General features: G+C 54.8%; 1 protein-coding gene across 50 annotated transcripts in view; it reads left to right on the top strand.

Annotated features, from left to right (window-relative positions):
• Window positions 1–20,602, top strand: part of CELF4 (CUGBP Elav-like family member 4) — a 287,707-nt gene that overhangs the window by 60,219 nt on the left and 206,886 nt on the right. For 49 of the 50 annotated variants that reach the window (XM_046025025.1, XM_046025074.1, XM_046025033.1 and 46 more), the window contains exon 2: window positions 15,170–15,252. In XM_046025025.1, the coding sequence (XP_045880981.1) occupies window positions 15,170–15,252 (83 nt within the window). Of the gene's footprint in view, window positions 1–14,941; window positions 15,055–15,169; window positions 15,253–20,602 lie in introns of those variants that run through there. The other variant, XM_046025072.1, reaches the window with a different exon arrangement.

Here is a 20,602-nt window from a genome sequence, read left to right as displayed (position 1 = left end):
CCTCCCTCCCACTCTCCCCGCGTCCCCCCTCCCTCCCCACCTCCCGCCTGCTCTTGCTCTCTGTTGCTAAGTAGATGGTAGGTTTATTTGCGGCTGTCGGTTCCCAGTAGAAAAATTTCGTCTTGGAGAGCCGCCTGGATGGGAATGGCTTCAGCGCTGATTTCATGGAGAAGGTCTGTGCAGTAATTAGTGTTCATGGGGGAGGAATTGGACTGGCAGGCTCCCAAGAAAACTACTCCCCAAAAGTTAGCTCGAGTCCAGAGGGCTACATCAAATCCAATTCCAGAGTGTGCCTCGAGATCACTATATATAGACCCACAGACGAAAGCAGGCAGTGAGGTGGCACGGGGTTCACAGAGGGACCCGTCATGGGAGGTAGAGGCAGCCTGAGCCACTCTGAAACCAGGGTGGGAGCCCTCGCTGAGGGCTGCTGCTGCCCACTGAGCCCCGCACCTCCCCTTCCAACCCTGCCTGCCTGGAACCCATGCTCTGCAGGAGATGGGGAAGGAGGGAGGGGGGAGAGAGGGGCGGAGGGTGGGCTAGCCCCTTGCTGGTGACGCTGGGGTGCATTTCTAAAGAGCACACCATCTGATTGTGAATGTCTCTGCCCTGACTTGGTCCCCACATGTAGCCGGCTCACTCCGACCTCTGGGAATAGGCTCCCGCTTCCTCCTCTCTACCTCTGTCAAGGCTCCTGGGGGCACTCCCCGCCTCCATAAGGGGCCCCCTCATCACTCATTCTGTCCCAGGCTTCCCCAGGCCTCCACAGTCAGGAGTGTGGTCTCTGGGAGCACATATCACTTGGGGAGGCCTCCTCCATGTCCCTCCATCCCTAGTCCTTCCCCAGGCTGGGTACCACTGGCGTGTGGCTGCCCATCTTCCTTTCCTATCTTTCCCTCCCTCCCCAGGCCAGAACTGGGAAGGAGCAGGTGCCCATGGACATCTAGTGAAAGAATTGAGGGCAGGAGGCCTCCGAGGTCTGCCATGGGCTATGGTGGCAGGGGTGAGGCAGGTGGGGGGACTGTCCCACCTTGTCCCACCTACACCTTCAAAAACAAGTAGAATCAGGATTAAAATCCAGAACTCTGAATCTTCCTTCCCATTTTCATGTCCCAGAATTTTGCCAGAGCCAAACTTTTGCTCAGGTCGGGATTCTGCAGACAAGGAAGCCAAGGGCCCCAGAAGGCCAGGGGCTTGCCAGAAGCATACTGTCCTGGCCTCTGATCCAAATGGCAATTTCCAGCCCAGTATCTTTTCCCACTTTTGCATTGAGGGGGCCTTTGTGCCAAGGGTCTCTTACCATCTACATTGCGGCCACTCCTACCAACCTCAGTCCAGTCCCAGATTCTCTGGTCTCAACTAACCCAGCCTCTCAGCCACAACCCACATTGCTGGTGCCCCCCCCCCCAATTCACAGGGTGTGTCAAGCCTCTGTACTCAAGACGCAGATGAGGACCACCACTGCCTGGGAGTAGAAACGCTAGGGAGGAGGGCCAGTAGCCACCCCTTCTATTACCCCCACTGCCCGGGCTCTCCCCTTCTAGGCCTCAGCACCCCCAGCTGGCCTTCTTGGCCATGGGGTGCAGTCTGTACAGCCAAGACAAAGCAGAGGTCTAATGGAAATTTCTAGGAAGCTGAAAGAAAGGATAAAACCTGGGGCTGCCAAGACGGAGCCTTGACCAGCTGTGGGAGTCAGACCCATCATGGAAGTGGTAATGTCAGGCCTCAGGTTGGCTCTCCCTGGCACATTTCACCAAGTTCCCTGGATCTCCCACTCCTTTCCACCCTCAGACCCCCTTGAAAGCAGTGAGAACAGAGATTAGAAACACACACACATCTAGGACACATGAGCTCTTCAACCTCTGCCCCCGTCCCCTTAGGCTTGGTCACTGCTCACCATCCTTCCAGGCAGGGGCAGAGATCCCGGATGGACTGAGCCCCACGTGCTCACACTAATCTGTTCCAGTTCCCTCCATTTGGTGCAAAGCCTTAGACACACACCTCCATCTGCTAATTTACTCTGCTTCCTACACATTTCTTCTAGGGCTTTCTGTGCTGACCACCCAGCATCTGCTTGTTCTCCTCCTCCTCAGGGCTGCCTTGGGCCCGCCAGCCCTCTCAGAGACCTGCTTTCTTCCCTCAACCCAGGAGGCTGGGCAGGAATGGGGGATCCAGTTCCTCCACTGGCCAGCTGTGTGCTCTGAGGATGATCACTTCACCTTGATCTACAGACACATCTATTTCCTTCTCTGTTAAAGAGCAGAGAACACGGGGCACCTGGGTGGCTCAGTGGGTTAAGCCTCTGCCTTCGGCTCAGGTCATGATCTCAGACTTCTCGGATCAAGTCCCGCATCGGGCTCTCTGCTCAGCAGGGAGCCTGCTTCCTCCTCCTCCTCTCTCTCTCTCTCCCTACCTACTTGTGATCTCTCTCTGTCAAATAAATAAAAATCTTAAAAAAAAAAAAAAGAGCAGAGAACACTTCTTCCCTCCCTCCTGTTCCACTCACCCATTCTGATGAATGAACTCTAGGACCCACTTTGTGCCAGGACTCCACTGGATGCGGGGGACCCAGACTCATGGGCAGGGGTATCGAACCCATTTCACAAAAAGAAGATCTCCAGAGAGATCTGGTGACTGGCTGGAGGCTGTTTTACCCATCAAGAAATCGCCTTCAGTAGGCCTTCTCACTCCAGACCAGCGTCCATCCCTCACCCTGTGCTTCCTGTGACCATGCCCTGGGCCAGGAAGCAGGGCCACAAGGACCCAGAGCAGATGGGGCCAGCGCTGCCACCTGGGCTCTTACGGGGCCTCTCCAGAGTCAGTAAGTGACTAACACAGACCTGTTTGAATCACATCCTTTGCCTCGCCAGGGGGGCATAGGATTCCACACCCACCCTTCCGGGCTGTCCATTCCAGGGGGCTCCCAGCTCCCACCGACCTGCACTGCTCTTGCCTGAGACCTCCCCCCCTTTCCTCTTCTCAGCCCTCCTCTGCAGCCCACATTTCCAGGCCTTAACAATTCCTCTCACAAAAGAAACAATTGACACTAAGGTGCGTCTTTAGAGAAGCAGGAAGTCAGCTCTTTGTCACTCAGGTCCCTGCCAGCTCCTTACTGCCTCCTGTCATTAGCATATTAGATACATGAGGTAAACAAAACACACTCACATCCTAGACTCCCTGTGCACACCTTCAGGCGCTGCGAGCCCCCAGGATCTGGCCAGCTCAGGAGCAGGAAACCCAGATGAGCTCCCTCTCCGGGGAGTATGCACTGGGGTGGGGAGGTTACGATGGAGCGTGCAGGTACCCCGCAAGAGAAGTAGACAGCCCCGGACAAACCGGATGGTGTAGATGCCAAGCGGTGTCTTTAGCGTCGTGTCACTGCTGCTGCTCCCGGTGAGGGTGGCTGGAGTAATCCCTGCTAGCGATCTGCCAGGCACACAGCTGGATGCCCATGACCCTGGCAGGTCACTGGCTAAGGAACCTGAGGCCCAGGGGTTGCAGTGGGATGACGTGAACGACCCAAACTGCCAGGGGCTTCCAGAACAAGGCAGAGACTGCCATTGAAGCCAGGCCCACCTCCCTTGGAGATGGAGCCCTTTCCCAGGGGTCCTGCTGATGGAAACAACCAGGTCGTGGGGGTTAAATGGATGTCCTAGAGGTGGCGGCTGGCAGGTGACAGAAACCACAAGGTCCAGTGTTACCTTGTTTAGGGGTGAAAAAAATGGCGTATCCTGGAGTAGTCAAGAATGGGAATGAAATTGAAAGACAAGAGAGAATATGGGATTCCAGCCACGAGACAGAAGAAGAAACGAAGGAAGGAGGTGGGGTGGGGGCGGGAAGGGGGAGAGAGTCCCTGCCCTGATTTGTCCCTGCCCTGAGCAGAGCCCAGCGTCCTCCTCCAGGAAGTGGCAGAACCCAGGGTTAAGGTCACAGACTCAGCAGGGGGCCTGTCCCATCTGGCAGCCCATTCTACCAGGAACTTGGCCAAAGGCCCAGGGCAGTCTTTTGTCTTCGAGAGCCTCTGTTTCCTTACCTGTAAAATGGGGATGATCTGTACTATTGCAAAGAGTTATTGTATTAAACGATTTGATGCATGTGAAGCACTTAGACCCATGCCCGGCAGATAACCCATCACCAGTGTTTGCTGTCAGCATGAGCCCCTCACAACCCTTGGCTTGGCCCCTGTGCTCCCGGCACACATAGCTCCTGGCCTTGCAAGTTTGTTCACCTAGGGGCTCCTTTATGCCTTTTACCATCTAGCAAATGATGGGCCCTCAATAAATAGTTGCGGAACCGGTGAATGAATGAGTCATCTTTCCCTCCCACCGCAGATGATAGTACCATCCGGATCACGTGGTTTAAGTCTGATGTACCAGTCAGCGCATTACATAGCTCGGTCCTCTTTCTTGGTGGGCTCTTTGGGATGTGGGTAAGTCTCCAGAAACAGAGGAAATCAAGCAGAATGCCATGCTCTGTCCTTCCCTCCCAGAGGTCACCCTCCCCCTTGCCAATTGCCTCTCACCCAGCTTGGGCACTCCCAAGGTCATTGATGAATGAAGGGTGAGTGGCTCCATCCCTTCCCAGGACTCGGGCCAGCGGACTGGCTCAAGCCTCCGTCCCTCCTACAGTGTGATGGCTATGTCTGCCAGGGCTCAGGGAGCTTGAGGGATTAACTCACGGAGGCCAGCACCCCCACCACATTTGCTAACTACTCCTTTGCCGCAGCCCTCAGGTTAAATGTTGCTAACTGCCTGTGATTGAACTTATCTTATTGATGTTGGGTGAAGCCCAATGCCCAGCCAGAAGTGTGGCTTAAGTGGCTGAGATCATGAGAGAAAGACACCCTCTGCCGAGAGCTGGACCATGGCCTGCCAGGATTCTGTGAGATTGTTTTTCTGCTTTTAAAAAGAAAATCATATTTTCCAAACATTGATCTTATAATATGGGACTCCTGGCTATTGGTCTTTTCAAAATAGCCTGTCTTGGATGCTGAGGTTGGAATTTCTTGGTTGGTGTGCATCTTCTTCTTCCTCTTCCTCTTCTTCTCCTTTTTTTTTTTTTTTTTTTTTTTTTTTTTTTGTCCTTTAAGTGAATTAGGGGCTGTTAGGAAGGAGCCAGGAGAGGGAGGCGAGATTAATTCACCTCATCTGGCAGGTCCTGCATGCCAGAGCACAATCAAAGTGGAGCTGGCGTGCCCTCCCTTCTGATTCTCTGCAGCTCAGTCGCTCTGTGAAGCTCCCATCCTGGGGCTGGTTCGAGAATGGACAGGACAGGCCCAGCCCTGTGAGCTGTGGTCTAGCAGGGAGACACAGTTTCCGCAGATGAGAACAGTAGAAAACTCTGTTCAGCCAAACCCTCATGGTTATGTTTTAGACACTTGGGCGTAGAAGAACTCATTGGAAGGAGAATCCGGGAGTGCTGGGAAGCTGGGGAGGGCTGCAGAGGTGGTAGGAGCTGGTAGAGGACCCCCGCCCCCCGCCCCTGCAAGCCAGGAGGGCAGCTCAGGTGGGAGAGGAGCCAGAGCAAAGGCCCAGATGTGACTGGCTATGTGTTGGGGAGAAGTGTGGTTCAGTGCGATGGAGAAGAGGGACAGAGAGACTCCACAGTCCCCTGCCTTGAGGGTGTGATCTCTCCTTTCACCGGAGAAAGGAGTCAAGAGAGGCCAGTCCCCTGTGGTGTAAGGACATCATGGGGTAGAGAGCTGTGTCTGCGGATATGCCGGGGAGAGTTTCAGAGAGGTGGCCTGGGGCTTCAGGAGCATACCAAGGAGGGATTCCCCAACATTTCCACTTCCATGGGGAAGGGGATTCTATTGGGGAAAATGACCCCCACCTTAGTTTAGCAGGTCCAATCACCACGTGATGCTCCAACAATGGGAATTCTGTGCAAGTCCACAAGCATGGCTGAGCCTCCTCTGCGGGCCTGAGACACACGACCTGGCAAGCACTGGGGGCCACCGAGGGGCTCGGGTCCTGCACCATGTCCTTCCCACACACTGAGGGTTCAGCGCACCAGGGCGGGGGCAGCAGCATGGCTGAGGTCAGCCAGCCCAGCACTGCTGTTGCAGCAAGACAGGAGAAGAGGCAGAGGCAGCTGCAGGACGGCAGTGGAGATGGGAACACTGAGGGCAGCAGTGCTCTGAGGCGGGAATATGGTTTCCCTCCCAGAGCAGTTGAGATGGCCCCGCTTTCTTAGAGGCCCTACCTGTGGCCCCGCTCCCACAGTTCAGTGAGGGTCTGGGTCAGGCCAAGGGCCCCTGAGATCCCCTTCCACTGTGGCACTCAGAAAGCTCACAGTCCCTTCCCACTGAGTCACACCCGGCTTCTCTGCAGGTGCTCCCTGTTCTGAGAAAATTCAAAACAGGAAGATCTAAACTCCCCAACCAGGTTAATTAGAAGGGACCACGGTTCACTGTCTGTGCCTTAGCGCTTATCCTGGCATCTGTGTGAGTAACAAGTGCCCCCATGTACATTTCAGATCCAACCTGGACGCTCAAATAGAGCCCTCTGTGGAGGAGCCCATGACCTGACTTTGACATTGAAGGAGGCTCTAGGGGTAGAGGGAGCTCAGGTAGTTGTGGCCCAGGGAAGCCCCTGAGAGCCCAGCTCACTCCACTTGGGTCCTTGCAGGAAGAGAATAAGGTCACCCCGGAGCCTTTCCTTCCAAGTGCAAGCTATGGGGTGGGGGTGTGGAGAAAAGACATCTCCCATGAGGCCACCCTGGGCCCAGATACTGCCCAGGGCTGCTGGAGGGGACAACAGGAACTGAGCCCCAAACAGCCATCAGGGGGCCTCAGGTCTCTGCAAGCCACGATAACATGCTGTGGCCTGCTCCGAGGTACAAGAAGGCTGAGCTCATGGGAGCAACAGCACCGTGTCCAGTGAAGCAGCCCCATAAAGACGGGAATGAAAGGGAGCGCTGAGTGCTTTCATGGGGACGAGCAGGAAATTTTGGCCTAGAGACGGGGCACAGGCAGCCCCTTGGCCATGGGAACAAAGCCAGCACACGGGTCAGCGGAGCAAGGGGGGAGGGGTCCTTCGTCCCTGGGCTGAGCCTCAGAAAGGCTGACACCTTCCCTGGGCCAGGTCCCACCACCAAGAGCTCTTTGCTGAGAGAGAGAGAGGCCATCAATATGTCATGCCCAGTTTTTGTCCCTTTTCACAGTGCCATAAAGATGTTGCAGCTGACACCAGACATGTCATTCTCCAGTGCTAAGGGTGTAAACAAGGGCAACTGGCAGGAGAGACACCTGGCAAAGGCCTGATCACCACTCCTTTCATCCCCTGAGGTCCAGAGCCAGGTCTGAGCTCCCTGGACCCTGCCCTGTGTCCCGCAGGCAGAGAAAGAGAAGGCTGGTCCCATTCCCCGGGGGCTCCTAGTGTAAGTCTGGGGACATCCCTTTCTCCCAGCTCTGTGTCCATCTCTGTCTTGTGGCCACAAAGGACAGGAGACCTGGAAGAAGTAGGAGACACACTTAGGGTCACAGTGAGCCAAATCAACTTCCCCACGTCGTGCAACCGCTATCTCTGAGAAGCGCTTGAACAGGCCGCCATGCTCTCCCCTGGAGTTTCCTGTTTAAGGACAGTGGGTGCAGGAAGACAGTGCTGCGCCCCAGAGCAGGATGAGGACCAAGGGTAGAGCTTCAACCCTGGAGGGCCCTGAACAGGGGGAAGGCCCGCAGCCCTAATGCGCTGGCTGAGGGCACCATCCATCTCCCCAGCCTGCCGGCGGCCCTGTCACTCCACCTTCCAGGCCTCCTCCCAGGAAGATGGATGGCTCCTGCCGCCATCAGGGGCCTGAGCTGAAAGGCAGGCATCCCAGACCCTCTCCACACACCCTGTTCTCCCTGCAGCCAACCATCTCTCCCCAGCGTTTCAGATCACCATCACCCAGGCAGGGGCAGAGCGGAGTTTAACCACCACTGCATTCAATGATGTCTGTCACTGGGAAGAGGAGAGGCCCCTGGAGTTGATGGTTCCTACAGTAGCAGATTTCAATGTGGGCAAAACACTCATAAATGCAAGGTAGACGAATATGTGTGTCCTAACTGCCAACTGAGAGGGGCCATCCATAAGGGCTTGTAGAGATGCTGGGCTTGGTGCAGTCGGGGAAATCTTGGTGGGAGAGGGGAGGCTCCATCACTCCTAGAAGGACATGTGGGCTCCGGAGGAGAGAGGCAAGGCAGAGGCTGAAGGGGAAGGGATGCTCAGGCTTGGCTTTACCCCATGGAGATGGCGATGCAAGAGGAAGTCAGAGTCATGTCCATGGGTGGGTCCACTGTCCCTCTGCTGTGGAAAGAAGAGAGCCGCAGGAGCTGTTGCAAGACCAGCACGGAGGAGGCCCCTGGGGAAGGGGGAGAAAGGACGAAGGTCCAGGTAGAAAGAACCAGGGGCACCAGAACAGCCAGGACAGGTCCTGGCAAGATGGCAGGAGGATCCGCTGGGGGCTGGGCTGGGAAAGAGAGGCAGAGACTGTTCACAGTCTCCTGGTTTCTTTCTCCTGCCAGTCACCAGGCTCTGCTGAGCCCCAAGGGCCCATTCTCAAGTGAGCAGACAAGGCTCACCCTTGGGGCAGGAATCAGAGGAAGGTGAGATGAGACTGTGGGGGTCCAGGGAGGCGCCTTGGCGTCACAGATCCAGACACCCAAAGTGGTGGGTCTCAAAGGAGGTGCAGACCCGGGAAGAGCACCCAGGTGGGAAGATATTCCCAGAGGGAGAATGTGTAGGTGAGGAACAGCTCTGCAGCTCTGTCTCCCACGTGCAGAAGAAGGGAGGAAGGGGCGTTTTGCTCCAGAAAGCACCAGAGAGGTAACCCTTGCCCACCCAGACCATGGGGGAGGGGAACTGGATTGGGGCAGGGAGAAGGGGGCGGATTTGGCCTCAGAACACCTGTGACCCTCTTTTCTGGGAGGCTGGCGGATGTTCCCTCCATCCCTCCCTCCCTCTCTCCATCCGCCCCCAGAGATTCTGCCTTAATTTCTCTGCGGCGGGGCCTGTGTCTGTTTTTTAAGATTCTCCAGGTGATTTTCAGGTGCAGACTCAGTGAGAACCACTGAGGGGTGGTGCTCTGAGGATGGGATTTCAGGAACTAGGCAGGTCTACGGGTGGAGATTTGGGGTGGGAAGGGGGTCTTCCTGGACAGCCTAAGAGGACCGAACTGAACAGGGAGCGCCCGGCTTGACCCATTGGTCTGGCTGTTTGGTGCGTTTCCGGCTTGCTCTCCTTCCCCACCCCGTTCCCAGGCCCTAGCTTCCTCTCACTTCCTCCAGGCCAGCCAAGTGCAGGCCCTAAAGGATCTGATGTTTTATTAAAGTCCAGATCTCCCTATCCTAGGGCCACCTTCCTCCAGCTAATTCAGTAATTCAATTAGTGGGAAGCTAAGGCCTGGCTGGGTGGGAGGTGGGAGCGCATCAGGAGCCTTCCCTTCCGTGATGATGATTACACCCCAGACTTGGGCCCTGCTTGGAGCTGGGCAGGAAATTGTACTTCCTTCACTTCACAATGACAAGGGCCTTTTATCCCCGCACACGGGGGCTTTGTAAATTACTGCCATCTCTCGCAATTAATTCTGCTGGGCTGTGTTTTACCCCCACGTGGGAGAGGGCACCCACCCACCTTCTCGGGAACCAGTGGTGCCCCCTCGCCCAGCTGGCGGGGGGGGGGGGGTGTCTGCCGTCTTCCCCCTGCACCTCAGCACAGCACCGCCCTCCCAGCTCCGCCAGCCTCCCCAAGGCTCCTGAGCTCCTGATCAACCACTCCTGGCCACACCTTTCTACCCCCTCCCCCTCCTTCCCTGCCAGAGGCCTTCCCAATCTCTCTGCAGGCCAGGTGGCTCCCTTTCTCCCACCGTCATGGCTCTCTAGGTCTCCCAGCCCTCAGGTGCCTGAGCTAGAAGCTCAGTCCTCCATTTCGAAGCCCTTAGCCCTCACACAGTGGACAGTCTCAGACTTCAGAGACACAAGCCAAGGAACAGATGGGAAGGACAAGTAAATACAAAGGATGAGTGGGAAGAGGTTAACCGTCAGCATGAGGACCAGTGAGTGCAGGTCCAGGCCAGTGTTCAGGGCACATGGTAGAAGTGAGAGCCTCAGAAGAGAGGCAGGAGGGTGGAGGCTGCCTGGTGCAGGGAACCCCGGCTGCAGCTGCTGCCGGTAGGATTGTCATGGCACGTGTCTCAACGTGTGAACGTGTGACATCTCTCTGCACCCTCCCCACCCCCCCCCCCCATGATTTCTAAAGTCCATCCCTGCTCTGCTGGGCTGCAGTTCTGTTCTGCTCAGGTCCGTGATTCCAGAGGGATGGGAGACTTGTGGGAGGGGCTGGTGCTGGGGGACCCTCCCTCCAGGACGGTGGGACAGGAAAAAGGGGAGCCGAGCTGTGAGATCCTAGCCCCACGGAGAGTCATTTCTGCACTCCCCACCTCAGATCCCGCCTCAGCATCGCTTGCTAGGTGGAGGGAATCTACGTCAGTTCCTGGAAGCTTTGAGACCAGGACACAGGCGGACCCTCATGTGATAATTTCCCTCATGAAGAATTTGCCAGGAAGCTGATGTCCAGTGATATTTGACTGTCCCCTCAAAAGGGATTGTGAGCCTGGCTCACCCACTCGCACTGCCTCCCCTATCATCCTATCTTCTTCGGCATAGCTTTTTTTTTTCTTTAAAATTAATTGTGCAAGTGATACATGAGTCTAACTGTGATACATGGTGTCTAACTGCGTCGATCAAACCGAAAAAAGTTAATGTTATTGGGGATATGCCCCACCTTCCCACAGACTCCCTGTTTCCAGCTTGGTGTGACACCTTCTAGACTTTGTGTCATGGTGTAAACACAGATGTGGGCGCACGTGGAACTAATGGACTGTGTCGTCATTGCGTGTACGCAGTGTATGCTGTTTCATGACTCTGCTTTTCGCCTCTGACTGTGGCTTCCCATGCTGGTACATCGAGGACCACTGTAGCATTTTAACTGCTATAGAGTATTCCACAGTTGAAACATAAAACCATCTCTGCACTGAGAGACCTCTCTATGCCTTTCAATTGTTCTGCTTCTCCCAAAGGCCACAGTGGACTCCTCTTCTTTCTGTGAGCACAGGGTAAGGGTCCACTTGTAGGGCCAGGCCGGGGAGGGTATGCTGGGCCACCAGCCCCGTCCACGGAGAGAGGGGATCCCTTCTCAGGCCTTCCCAAGGTGCAGAGCCTGGCCTAGCCTCCTCTCCCCGGCCCTGTTGGCTCAGTAGGCAGATGCTCCGGGGGACAATCCCATTTCCTGAATAGACTGTGAATTCCCAAGAGGTCTCACAGCTGTGTCTCCGGGGACAGGTCAGCTTAGCACATCCCAGAGGGCGAGCAGAGCAGCTTTGGTGAGCCTTGAGCTGAGGGTCCCTTCCACACCCTTGCAGCTGGAAGCCCCCTCCCCAACTCCACAACTCCCGTGAGGAGCAGTAGTGAACACCAGGAAGTCAAGACTAGCGTTTCCCAGTGGGCTTCTGTATGCCCCCAAGCCCCTGTCCTACACGTGAGAGGGCAGCACGTGCCAGCAAGTGAGGCCTGGCCACCCTGAGTGCCACCTGAGCCCCCACCTCAGGTCCACCCTGCTGGGCAAGACCCTGCGATAGCAAACTCTCCTTCTGAAGCCACTGCCTCCCAGCCAGGCTGCTGGTCCTCCAGGGCTCTACCCTCCACGAGGGAGCAAATACAGTCTTTTGCACACGATGTGGTCAGCAGTTAATAGCTGCTTAGCTATATCTGCCTTTTTTTTTTTTTTTAATTTTTATTTTTTTAAGAACCCTAGTGAGACATATTGAGCTGAGCCATGGCACCGGACTGGCTGAAGAGGACACTTGAGCAGGGCCCGGGGGTCTCCCCCAGCCGGCACCTCTGTAAGGCTAGTCCGCCTGGCAGACATGCAGGCACGGACTCCTCCTGCTGATCTCATGCCCAGGAGAGCGAGCTTCTGTTTAGGCCATGCTCTGCAGAGGTTGTTGGTACCCGCTGGCTAGTAGGTCTCCCCACCAACCTCTGAGGGGGATGGCTCTCCCCTTTTATAGATGAGGGCACTGCCCCCCTCCCCCCCATTGGCCCCGCACAAGTTGCTGGGCAGGATTCCGGGCTCTTGACAAATATGTATTGAGATCCCGCCTCCTGCCCTTGTTGGGGGCATGGAGAACCAAGCTAGAAAGGAACAGAAGCAAGTCCCTGACCTCTCTCGGAGGGCAGGGCAACTGCCAATCAAGGAACCAACGTGTAAGGCTCATAGCTCAGTGGGGTGCCAAGTTGAAGAGAAAACCGGACCAGAGGTCGGAGACGAAGTGTGTGTTGGGGGAGGGGTGCTGTGTGAAAGGAGGTCAGAAAGGGCATCACTAGGTCACATTCAAGCAGAAACCTGGGGGGAGTGAAGGAGCAAGCCTGCAGAGAGCAGGGTGAATCAGTGCAGAAGTCCTAAGGCAGAGTGTGTCTAGCAGAGCCGAGAAATAGGAAGGAGGCAAGGGGGTAGCAAGAGGAAGAACTGAAGGAGGGGAGGTCAAGGGGAGGAGATGTCAGGGACCGTCCCATGGGGCCTGGGGGTTCCCTCAAAGATTCTGGTTCGCAGTGGCTGTGAGGTCTCAGAGACACTGGCAGAAATTCCTGGAAGCTGGAAAAAAGCAACAGATTCTTTCTCTTTCCTGGGATCATTATCCGTCATCCGGGGCCACAATAGTGTGGCCATTTTCTCCCTTTCTTCCTCCTACTCCCCCTTCCTGGCCTTCCTCTAACCTCCTCCTACTTCTCCTTTCTTCTCCCTGTTCCCTCCTCCTCCTGCCACCTTCTTCTTCTTCCCATTCCTCCTTCCCCTCCCTCTCCACACCTGCCCCTGACCTTGTCCCTAGCTGGCTTGCCTGCCTGCAGCAAGACAGTGGCTGCCTCCCAGTTGCAGACAGTCACAGGCAGAGGACAAGGCCAGGAAAGGGACGGGAGGAAAGAGGCCCCCAGAGAGGCAGGCAGCAGCACGAGGGAGGACGTCATGGGGGCCTCTGACTGCTATTCATTTCAGTCCCCTGGTGTCTCCATCAATAACCACCTGCCAGGACCAGGAGGGAGGAGTGAGGAGCAGGGAGAAGGCAGGGTGATCTGGGGTCTGGATGGGGAGGGATGGGATGGGGTGGAGGAGAGACTTCCTGGCACTCAAGGGTCCTCCCAGCCGGGGGCAAGAGTTGGAGGTGGGGAAGGCACAGAGCCCACAGTTTGCTGAGAGTTTCTGCCTCCCCGGTATCTCTCCCTGCTCCTTCCTCCTTTCTGTCCCCTTCGATCATACATTCCCTTCCATCTCCTCTCCGAAGGGGAAAGGAGGCAGACCAATTTTTTGTTTTGTTTTGTTTTTAAGATTTTATTTATTTATTTGACAGAGAAAGACACAGAAAGAGAGGGAACACAAGCAGGGGGAGTGGGAGAGGGAGAAGCAGGCTTCCCGACGAGTAGGGAGCCCAATGCGGGGCTCGATCCCAGGACCCTGGGATCATGACCTGAGCTGAAGGCAGATGCTTAAGGACTGAGCCATCCAGGCACCCCAGGACCAATTTCTATACTGGAAGAGAAGGAAGGGCTGTGTTCCCCCACACCCCCTCAGCAGTAGGTGGTGGAGGAGAAAAGAACGCAGAGGATGCTGGGAGCACTCTGTTCCCCCCGGAGCGAGAAGCCAGAGAAAGCCTGGTAGCAGGGGTTGGTGTAGGCTCCACCAGCCTGCAGACCTCACCGGAAGAGGGCCTAGGCCACAGAGCCTGGCACACAGCAGGCACCTGGGAAGTAGTTAACAAATGGCCAGAGAATGGTTGGCTTGGGATGGACGTGAGGTTGGCTTGGGATGGACCAGAGCGGTCAAGAAGGGCTGCTCAGAATCAGGGGAACTTGATCGGAGTCTTGAAAGAAGGGTGGGATTGGAAGACGGGAGATGGGGCAAGAAGGCATACCAGGTGAGAAGATCGTGAGAACAAAGGAAGAGGGGCAGTGGAGGGGAAGAAACCTGGGAAACAAGGGAAGTGGCCAGGCTGCAGGGTGACTTCAGAAAGCTTGAGGTGACGGTCCCCAGAAGACTAAAACCTTCTGTTGGCCAAAGGTGGCTTTTTGACTTCCCCTATGGCCTAGGTCTTACAGGCCTCGGAAGCCATGCTCGGCCACGTCTACAGGCAGAGGAAGAGGCCCCTGACATCCGGCAGTTTGCGGGAACTGCCAGAAAGTCTCTCCTACGAGCAAGCATGCTCTTCGCTTGGTCACCATGCCTGAAGGGCCAGCAGAAAGAGTCACCCCTTGAGTTAGGTACATTGTTCTGTAAAATACAGATTCCCTGGCGAGGCACGGTCAGTCACTTAAGGAGAAAACTGTACTGGAGTGACTGTGGAGCCCACTGGGTCAGCCCTCTCAATGCACACACGAGGATACTGAGACCGCACAGGAGACAGAATTTGCCAGGGTCTCCCAGGGAATTAGAGGCAGAGCAAGAGTGGGCCTCAGCACGTGTTGAGCGTTGCTGGGCTGGATGTGCTCAAGAAGCCCTCTAACTGGAGGGGTGTGGAGATGTCACTGCACATGGGGTGGCAGGGGACACATGGACAGCCCCACTCACTTTATTAGTACAGACAGGCCTAGGGTCCTCCCTACAGATGGAGACTTTATTTGGCAGGGGCAAGTCTCGAGGGTCTTTCCAGCATCCCTGATGGAGCAGCCAGCAGCACTCCGGAAGGGGCTAGAACAAGTTCATGGTGCTATGTGACTAGAGGTGGGGAGTGAGGGCTCGGAGCTGTCCCTTCCGGGAGGTACTGGGTGTGGAGCAAGACAAAACTGCGGGGGAGGGGGGTGAGGAAGGGAGGGAAGGAGGGAGGGAGAGGGCGAGGCACAGGGCACAGGGACAGGAAGGGACCCGCGGGGAGAGGGGGCGGGGGCGTGGTGGGGGGGGAGAGATGCAGGGTGGGGAGACTTCGGCGAGTGAGCAAAACGGAAAAGCAACGCGAGGGACAAAAAGCAGACAGACAGGAAAACGGAGAGGCAAGAAAGCTCCCGTGGAGTGCACAGGAGAGAGAGAGGTGGGGAGAGGGACCCAGAGCGGGGAGGGGCCGAGACTGGAGGGCGGGCGAGAGGGCGCGTCGGCGGCCCGGGGGCTCCCCACTGACCCTTCTCGGCGCTTGCTTCCCTCCCTAGGCTGCGCTTTCCTCACCTACTGCGAGCGTGAGTCAGCGCTGAAGGCCCAGAGCGCGCTGCACGAGCAGAAGACTCTGCCCGGGGTAAGTGGCGCCCGCCGAGGCGCGAGCGACCGACGCGCCGACAGGGGGCGACTTCGGGAGGCCGGGCTGCGTCGCGGCCGGCGGGGGGGATCGCGGGCCCCGGGCGCGCGCCTGCCTCCGCTCCGGAGCTGGCGCGCCGCCCCCGGCGCCCCCAGAAGCCGGGAGGCGCGGGGCCGGGACGAGGGAGCGTGGGCGCCGGGCTCCGAGCTCGCCCCGCGGCGTCCTCACCCCGCCGTCCAGGCCCGACGGAATCCCGGGCTGGGGGCGAACTCGGCCACGGCCACGGAGCTGGGGCGCGGCTCCTCCCCTGGCCCTCCCGTCGCCTCCGATCCTGTCCCTGCTCCGCGCACTTCCCTCGCGGGCAGCCGGGGCGGGGACGCAGGGTGCCCTGGGTCCCCGGAGCCCGGAGCAGGCTCCGCCGGCCCCACGGGGCCCCCACTGGCGGGGCCGCCAGAGCGCCAGCGGATCGACGTCGTACACGGACTGTTCCTGGGGCGGGGGTGGGGGCCGCGGCGGGAGGGGGCGCCTCCTCGCCCAGGCTCGGCGCCGCAAGTGAGATCACCGCGGTTTATTTAAGGAGCCAGCCCTCGTCTTTGATAAACTATCGCGCCTCAGCCCTGGTTTATAGCTTCTGTGCGGGGGAGAAGAGAATTATTTATGGCCCCCCTAACTGGGTGTGATATCAGCCATGGCTATTATCGCGGCTAGTTCATCACCATAAAATAAGAAGTGTTCCTCGGGTCAAGGGTCTGCGCGGTCTCTCCTGTGGGTTCAGAGAGATGGGGCGGGGGTAGATATACGGCTCACAGAGTATCTAAAGATAAATGGAAAGATGTGAGTGTTTGTGGGCATTATTTAAAGAATTTGCAAATATACCGTGGTTAAGCTTATACAATGGACACTGCAGGGGAGCACGTGTATTCTGTGTGTGTGCTCACCGGTGTTTACACATGCATGTTTACATTCTTACCGAGCAAACCCGTATGCAAACACACGTTTCCATTTCTGCCCCACAGCGGGAAAGGTTAACCAGGTAGGCAGAAAATGCAACCCTGGGTCGGGGCAGCCTTCCTTTGCATCACAGATCCTTCTTTACCCATTTAGGGGAGGGGAGGGCCTTCCTTCCATTAAGACAGCCTTTGTATTGTATTTTGGTACTTGTGATTGCAAAGCACGGGGCTGAGTCATCTTAATAACATACCCGCGGATGCAAATGTATGGAAATCGTGCACCGCACAGGTTTTTGTGTGGAGCCCAGCTCTGGCACGGTGGCCATTCCCCAGTTGGTTTTTTAGTGGCGCGGCTACACGCACATATATTATAGTAATTACTTTCTTGGTGCCCTCTGTAAGATGGCAGAAATATGCTCCACATCGCCCCATGTTATGTGTGAAGCATAAAGCCATATTGTAAGATAATCAAAGCCTTCTGAGAAAGGTTTGTGCTGATTAATAAAGTGTTTATGGTACTTTGTTTTGGGGAAGATTGTGATAGATATTTTAGAACCACCCAAATGGAAGAAAATACCGTATTGTTTTGGGAGGTCCTCCATCAGCCTGAGAGAGATTTCCGGGGAGTTTTGTGATGGCTAAAAGCTGGGAATTAGATGGGGAAACAGAAAGAGAAGGTGGGAGGGAGAGACTCAGGATTTTGAAGGGGGAGAGAAGGGGGACTGGGAGAATTTCAGTAGCAAGTGTGGATTGTTCAGGATCTAACATTAACTTGTGGTTGTTTATTTTACATATAATAGAATAGCTAAATGATGGAGTGTATTAGTTCTTTAATAATTTATAGAAATACTTTGATGTTGCAGTAATTACATTAAAGGTCACATATCAAAGGTAATTTGGTTGAGCAGCTGTGATGGTTTCTCAGAAGCAATCAATACCACTGTCCGTGGTGCTGATTTCACCAAGGGGCCTGCCAGATTAAAGCAGGCTTATTACCAGGCAGAAAGGCCCAGGGGAAATCAGGAGCACATTGGAGCGACGCGCCAGCCCCCCTTCCGCCGATAATTAACACTGTTCCCCATAATCTGCGCTAATCCTTCATACTGGGAGATCCAGTGGCATTTTTCTGAAATCACAAAGACAAGTTGGGCAAGTCTGGGAGAAAGGACAAAAAGAAACGTGAATGTATGTTGGGAGATGGGAGGGGTGAGGAGAAGCCAATGGTGGGGCTAAAACATAGCCTGGAGTCCCCTTGCAGTGCCTGGAATGCTTGTTCTTTCTTCAAAGGCTTCACAGGGAGACTCGTGGCCTCAAAGACCTCATCACAATTCTCAGGCAAGGCACAGCCTTGGGGTGGGGGGCAGGGAACGGTGTGGAGGGACATAGAGAAAAGACAAGATTGAAGCTCAAACTTCCCAGGGCCTATTGTCTCCACACACATTCACATGGAAACAAATGAAAACAAAATGACCAAATAAAATTAAGCTTTAAAGTGGATTCCAGAAAGCAGAACTGGTATTATTATTGTGGTTCTCTCCTTTGAGATCAGAGAAAGTGTGATGCTAGCAAATGCAGGGACAGGACCAAGCAAAATGCTGTCACCCTAACCAAATAAGGGGTATTTCCACCAGCTGAGACTGTATTCTTGGCCACCTGTTTGGTTGGGGGGGCGCAGAGAGAGACCTCTTCTTGTTTGGCGTGACCACATTAGGTGCCCCAGTGAGCACACTGTGTCAGACTAAGAAGAAAGCAATTGAAAAAAGCACCTAGAAAACTGGTAACCTCAGCAATTTAGGCACCTTTCCAGACTTCAAAATCCATTAAAATCAGTCCATTAAAACCAGCCCTCCACTTTTTCACTGAAAAGAAAAAGAGGGGAGAAAATAGTGCAGGCAACCCATTCTGCGTCCCAGCAAGTTCCAGGGCTTGCCTGTAGGCAGCAAGGAGAACAGTACCATTGTTGATGTGCGCGCGCGCGCGCGCGCGCCACACACACACACACACACACACACACACATCACCATCACCACCACCACCAACAAAACAACAGAGGTAAAACTAGAGATGCCCCTCAATATGGGTCTTCATTTAGGGACTGAGAAGGGAGCTGACATTTCTCTTGGGGTGAGTGGAAGCTCAGAAACCATTCCACAATGGCTATTCTTACAAATCAGAGGTCAGTGTCCCCAGGTACCGCCCTAACCAAAGTTCCTGGGATGGCTGATGGAACCATTCCTGGGCCAGTGTCACAAAAGGATTATTATTTTTGAGTTCAGCATGACTTGGTTAAAATGAGATTATTAAACCACAAAAGCTCATCAGGGTCCTTCTGCCAGGATCTAGGCAGAGTGATTCCACTCTTCTAAATTCTCCATCTCTATGTCTTCCTCACACTCTTGATCACTCCTTCCTGGCCCCCTAACCCTCTTCAGCTCATCCTCTTCCATATCCAACATTTGTTCCCCTACTTGTAGGGTACAACCAACATGGGACAGTTTTTCTATCCATCAACATGCATTTCCTGAGTGTGTCCTGGGCACTGTGCTAGGCATCCTGGCAAATACATGTTTAGAAAAACTCATCCCTATCCCTCTCGGAGGTTTCCATTAAGTTAGAAACAGGAGCCACACACGTGCACAAAAATATCAACACTACAAGGCAGCAGGTTATTATAAAATGGGTAGTGTGGACAGTTGCTCGATAATAACAACTAATATTTATTAATTTAAGCATTACTATCCGATGGACAGGAAGCAAGCATGTTACCTCTATTACCTCATTTTATCTTCACAACTACCCTAAGAGGAAATTATCAGGATTACCCCCCACACATGTAGAAACCCAGGCTTAGATTAAGCAATTTGTCCAAAGTCACATAATTAACAAATGGCCAAGCCAGGACCAGCATCAGGGCACCCACCTCTTTTTTTTAGCACTACCAGTTGCTTTCGGGGGGATCCAGATGACTGTGGGGTATAGGAGTAGCTCAAGGTTTTGTTCAGGATATGGGCAGGCTGGTAATAGAGAGTCAGGAGGAGGACAGGTGTTTGAGATGAGCGCTCTGGTCTGAGAATCAGCCTGAACACAAGGCATGAATGACAGGTCAGGAGCTGTGAGCTGGGCCATAGGGGTCCACTCAGAGAGTTCCCTGGGGCCTGAGTGTGCACAGGAGACCTCTTGGAAGAATTCTGCTCCTTAAAATAGGCCCCTGCTACTTAGTCTCAGGCCCCATGCCTTTGGGACTTTGCAGGCAATTGTCTTCCAGGAAGACCCCATCTGTTTCCAAAGTTAGAAATGTAGGGCCTCTGGGGAGAGACTTGATAAGGAAAACCAGGCAACATGGCCAGTAGTGGCTAGCACTTTGCTCCTCTGACAGCAAAAAGGGCTCTTCACCAGGGCTGCTAAGGGGGAAGAGCTAGGTTCAATTAGCAGGAGGCCTGTGGAAACAGCAAGAGGAAGGAGCAGACAGGGAAGAGAAGACGAGAGGGACCTGGCAAGGGGAGGAGGGCGTGAGGAGAGTGGGAGCTGTATCTGCTTGGTAAACATTAAAATTCCAATTCACTAGTTAAAGATTGGCTTTTGTGTCCTCACTCTGGCAACCCAAGAATACAAAGCAAACCGACACACTGCTCTCTGTCTGTCTCCCACTCCCAGCCTTGGGTTCAGCCCACTAGACATGTAACATCACTGCCATCACACCTCCAGACGCAGGTCCCCGCAACTCAGGATCAGTCATTCCTATGGAAATTCAGTGTGACCTTCTTTGAGTATACTAGGAAAGATGTTAAAATGGAAAATTAAAAAACAAAACAACCCTAATTGGATTTCTAGCTGCACTCCCCCCCCCCCCACTCCCCGCTGGTCCCCGCAGGCTCCGGATGCCTCCTCTGTCTTTGCCCGTCTTTCCTTAGCCTGGGTCCCATCTTGTCTTCCATTCTTTCTCTTTCTCCCTTTTCTCTATGCCTGGTTCCTCCTCCTTTCTCTCCCTCCTGGTCATTTTTCTCTTCCTCTTTTTCCCCTTTCGTTTTCTACCCTGTCTTCACTTATCATTCTCACTTTGCCTCTTCTGGCTCTCCCCTCTCCGCCTCCCTCCCTCTGGCTCTTCCTCTTTCTCCCTCTGTGCACCCTGTCTCCACCTTGACACCTCCAAGACTCTAGCGGGACCTGCTCCAGCTTTCCTGGGGCTTCCTGATGAGGCCCATCTCCCTCCTGACAACCGTGCTATGGAAGGATCCATCCAATTTTATGTACAACTGTAAAGATGAATGATAAGTAGAAAGGATGCAGGCAAGAACAAGATGAATAAATTATAAAGGGCAAATGATGACAAGCCAGGGGTCCCCAGAGACAGTGATATGATAACAGAAACTAAAGACGAATTTATGATGGATGTAGTTAGC

This window comes from Meles meles, chromosome 12 (assembly GCF_922984935.1).
Source record: "Meles meles chromosome 12, mMelMel3.1 paternal haplotype, whole genome shotgun sequence".
NCBI lineage: Eukaryota > Metazoa > Chordata > Mammalia > Carnivora > Mustelidae > Meles > Meles meles.
Note: the sequence above shows the minus strand (reverse complement) of the source record. Positions and strands in the feature narration are given on the sequence as shown.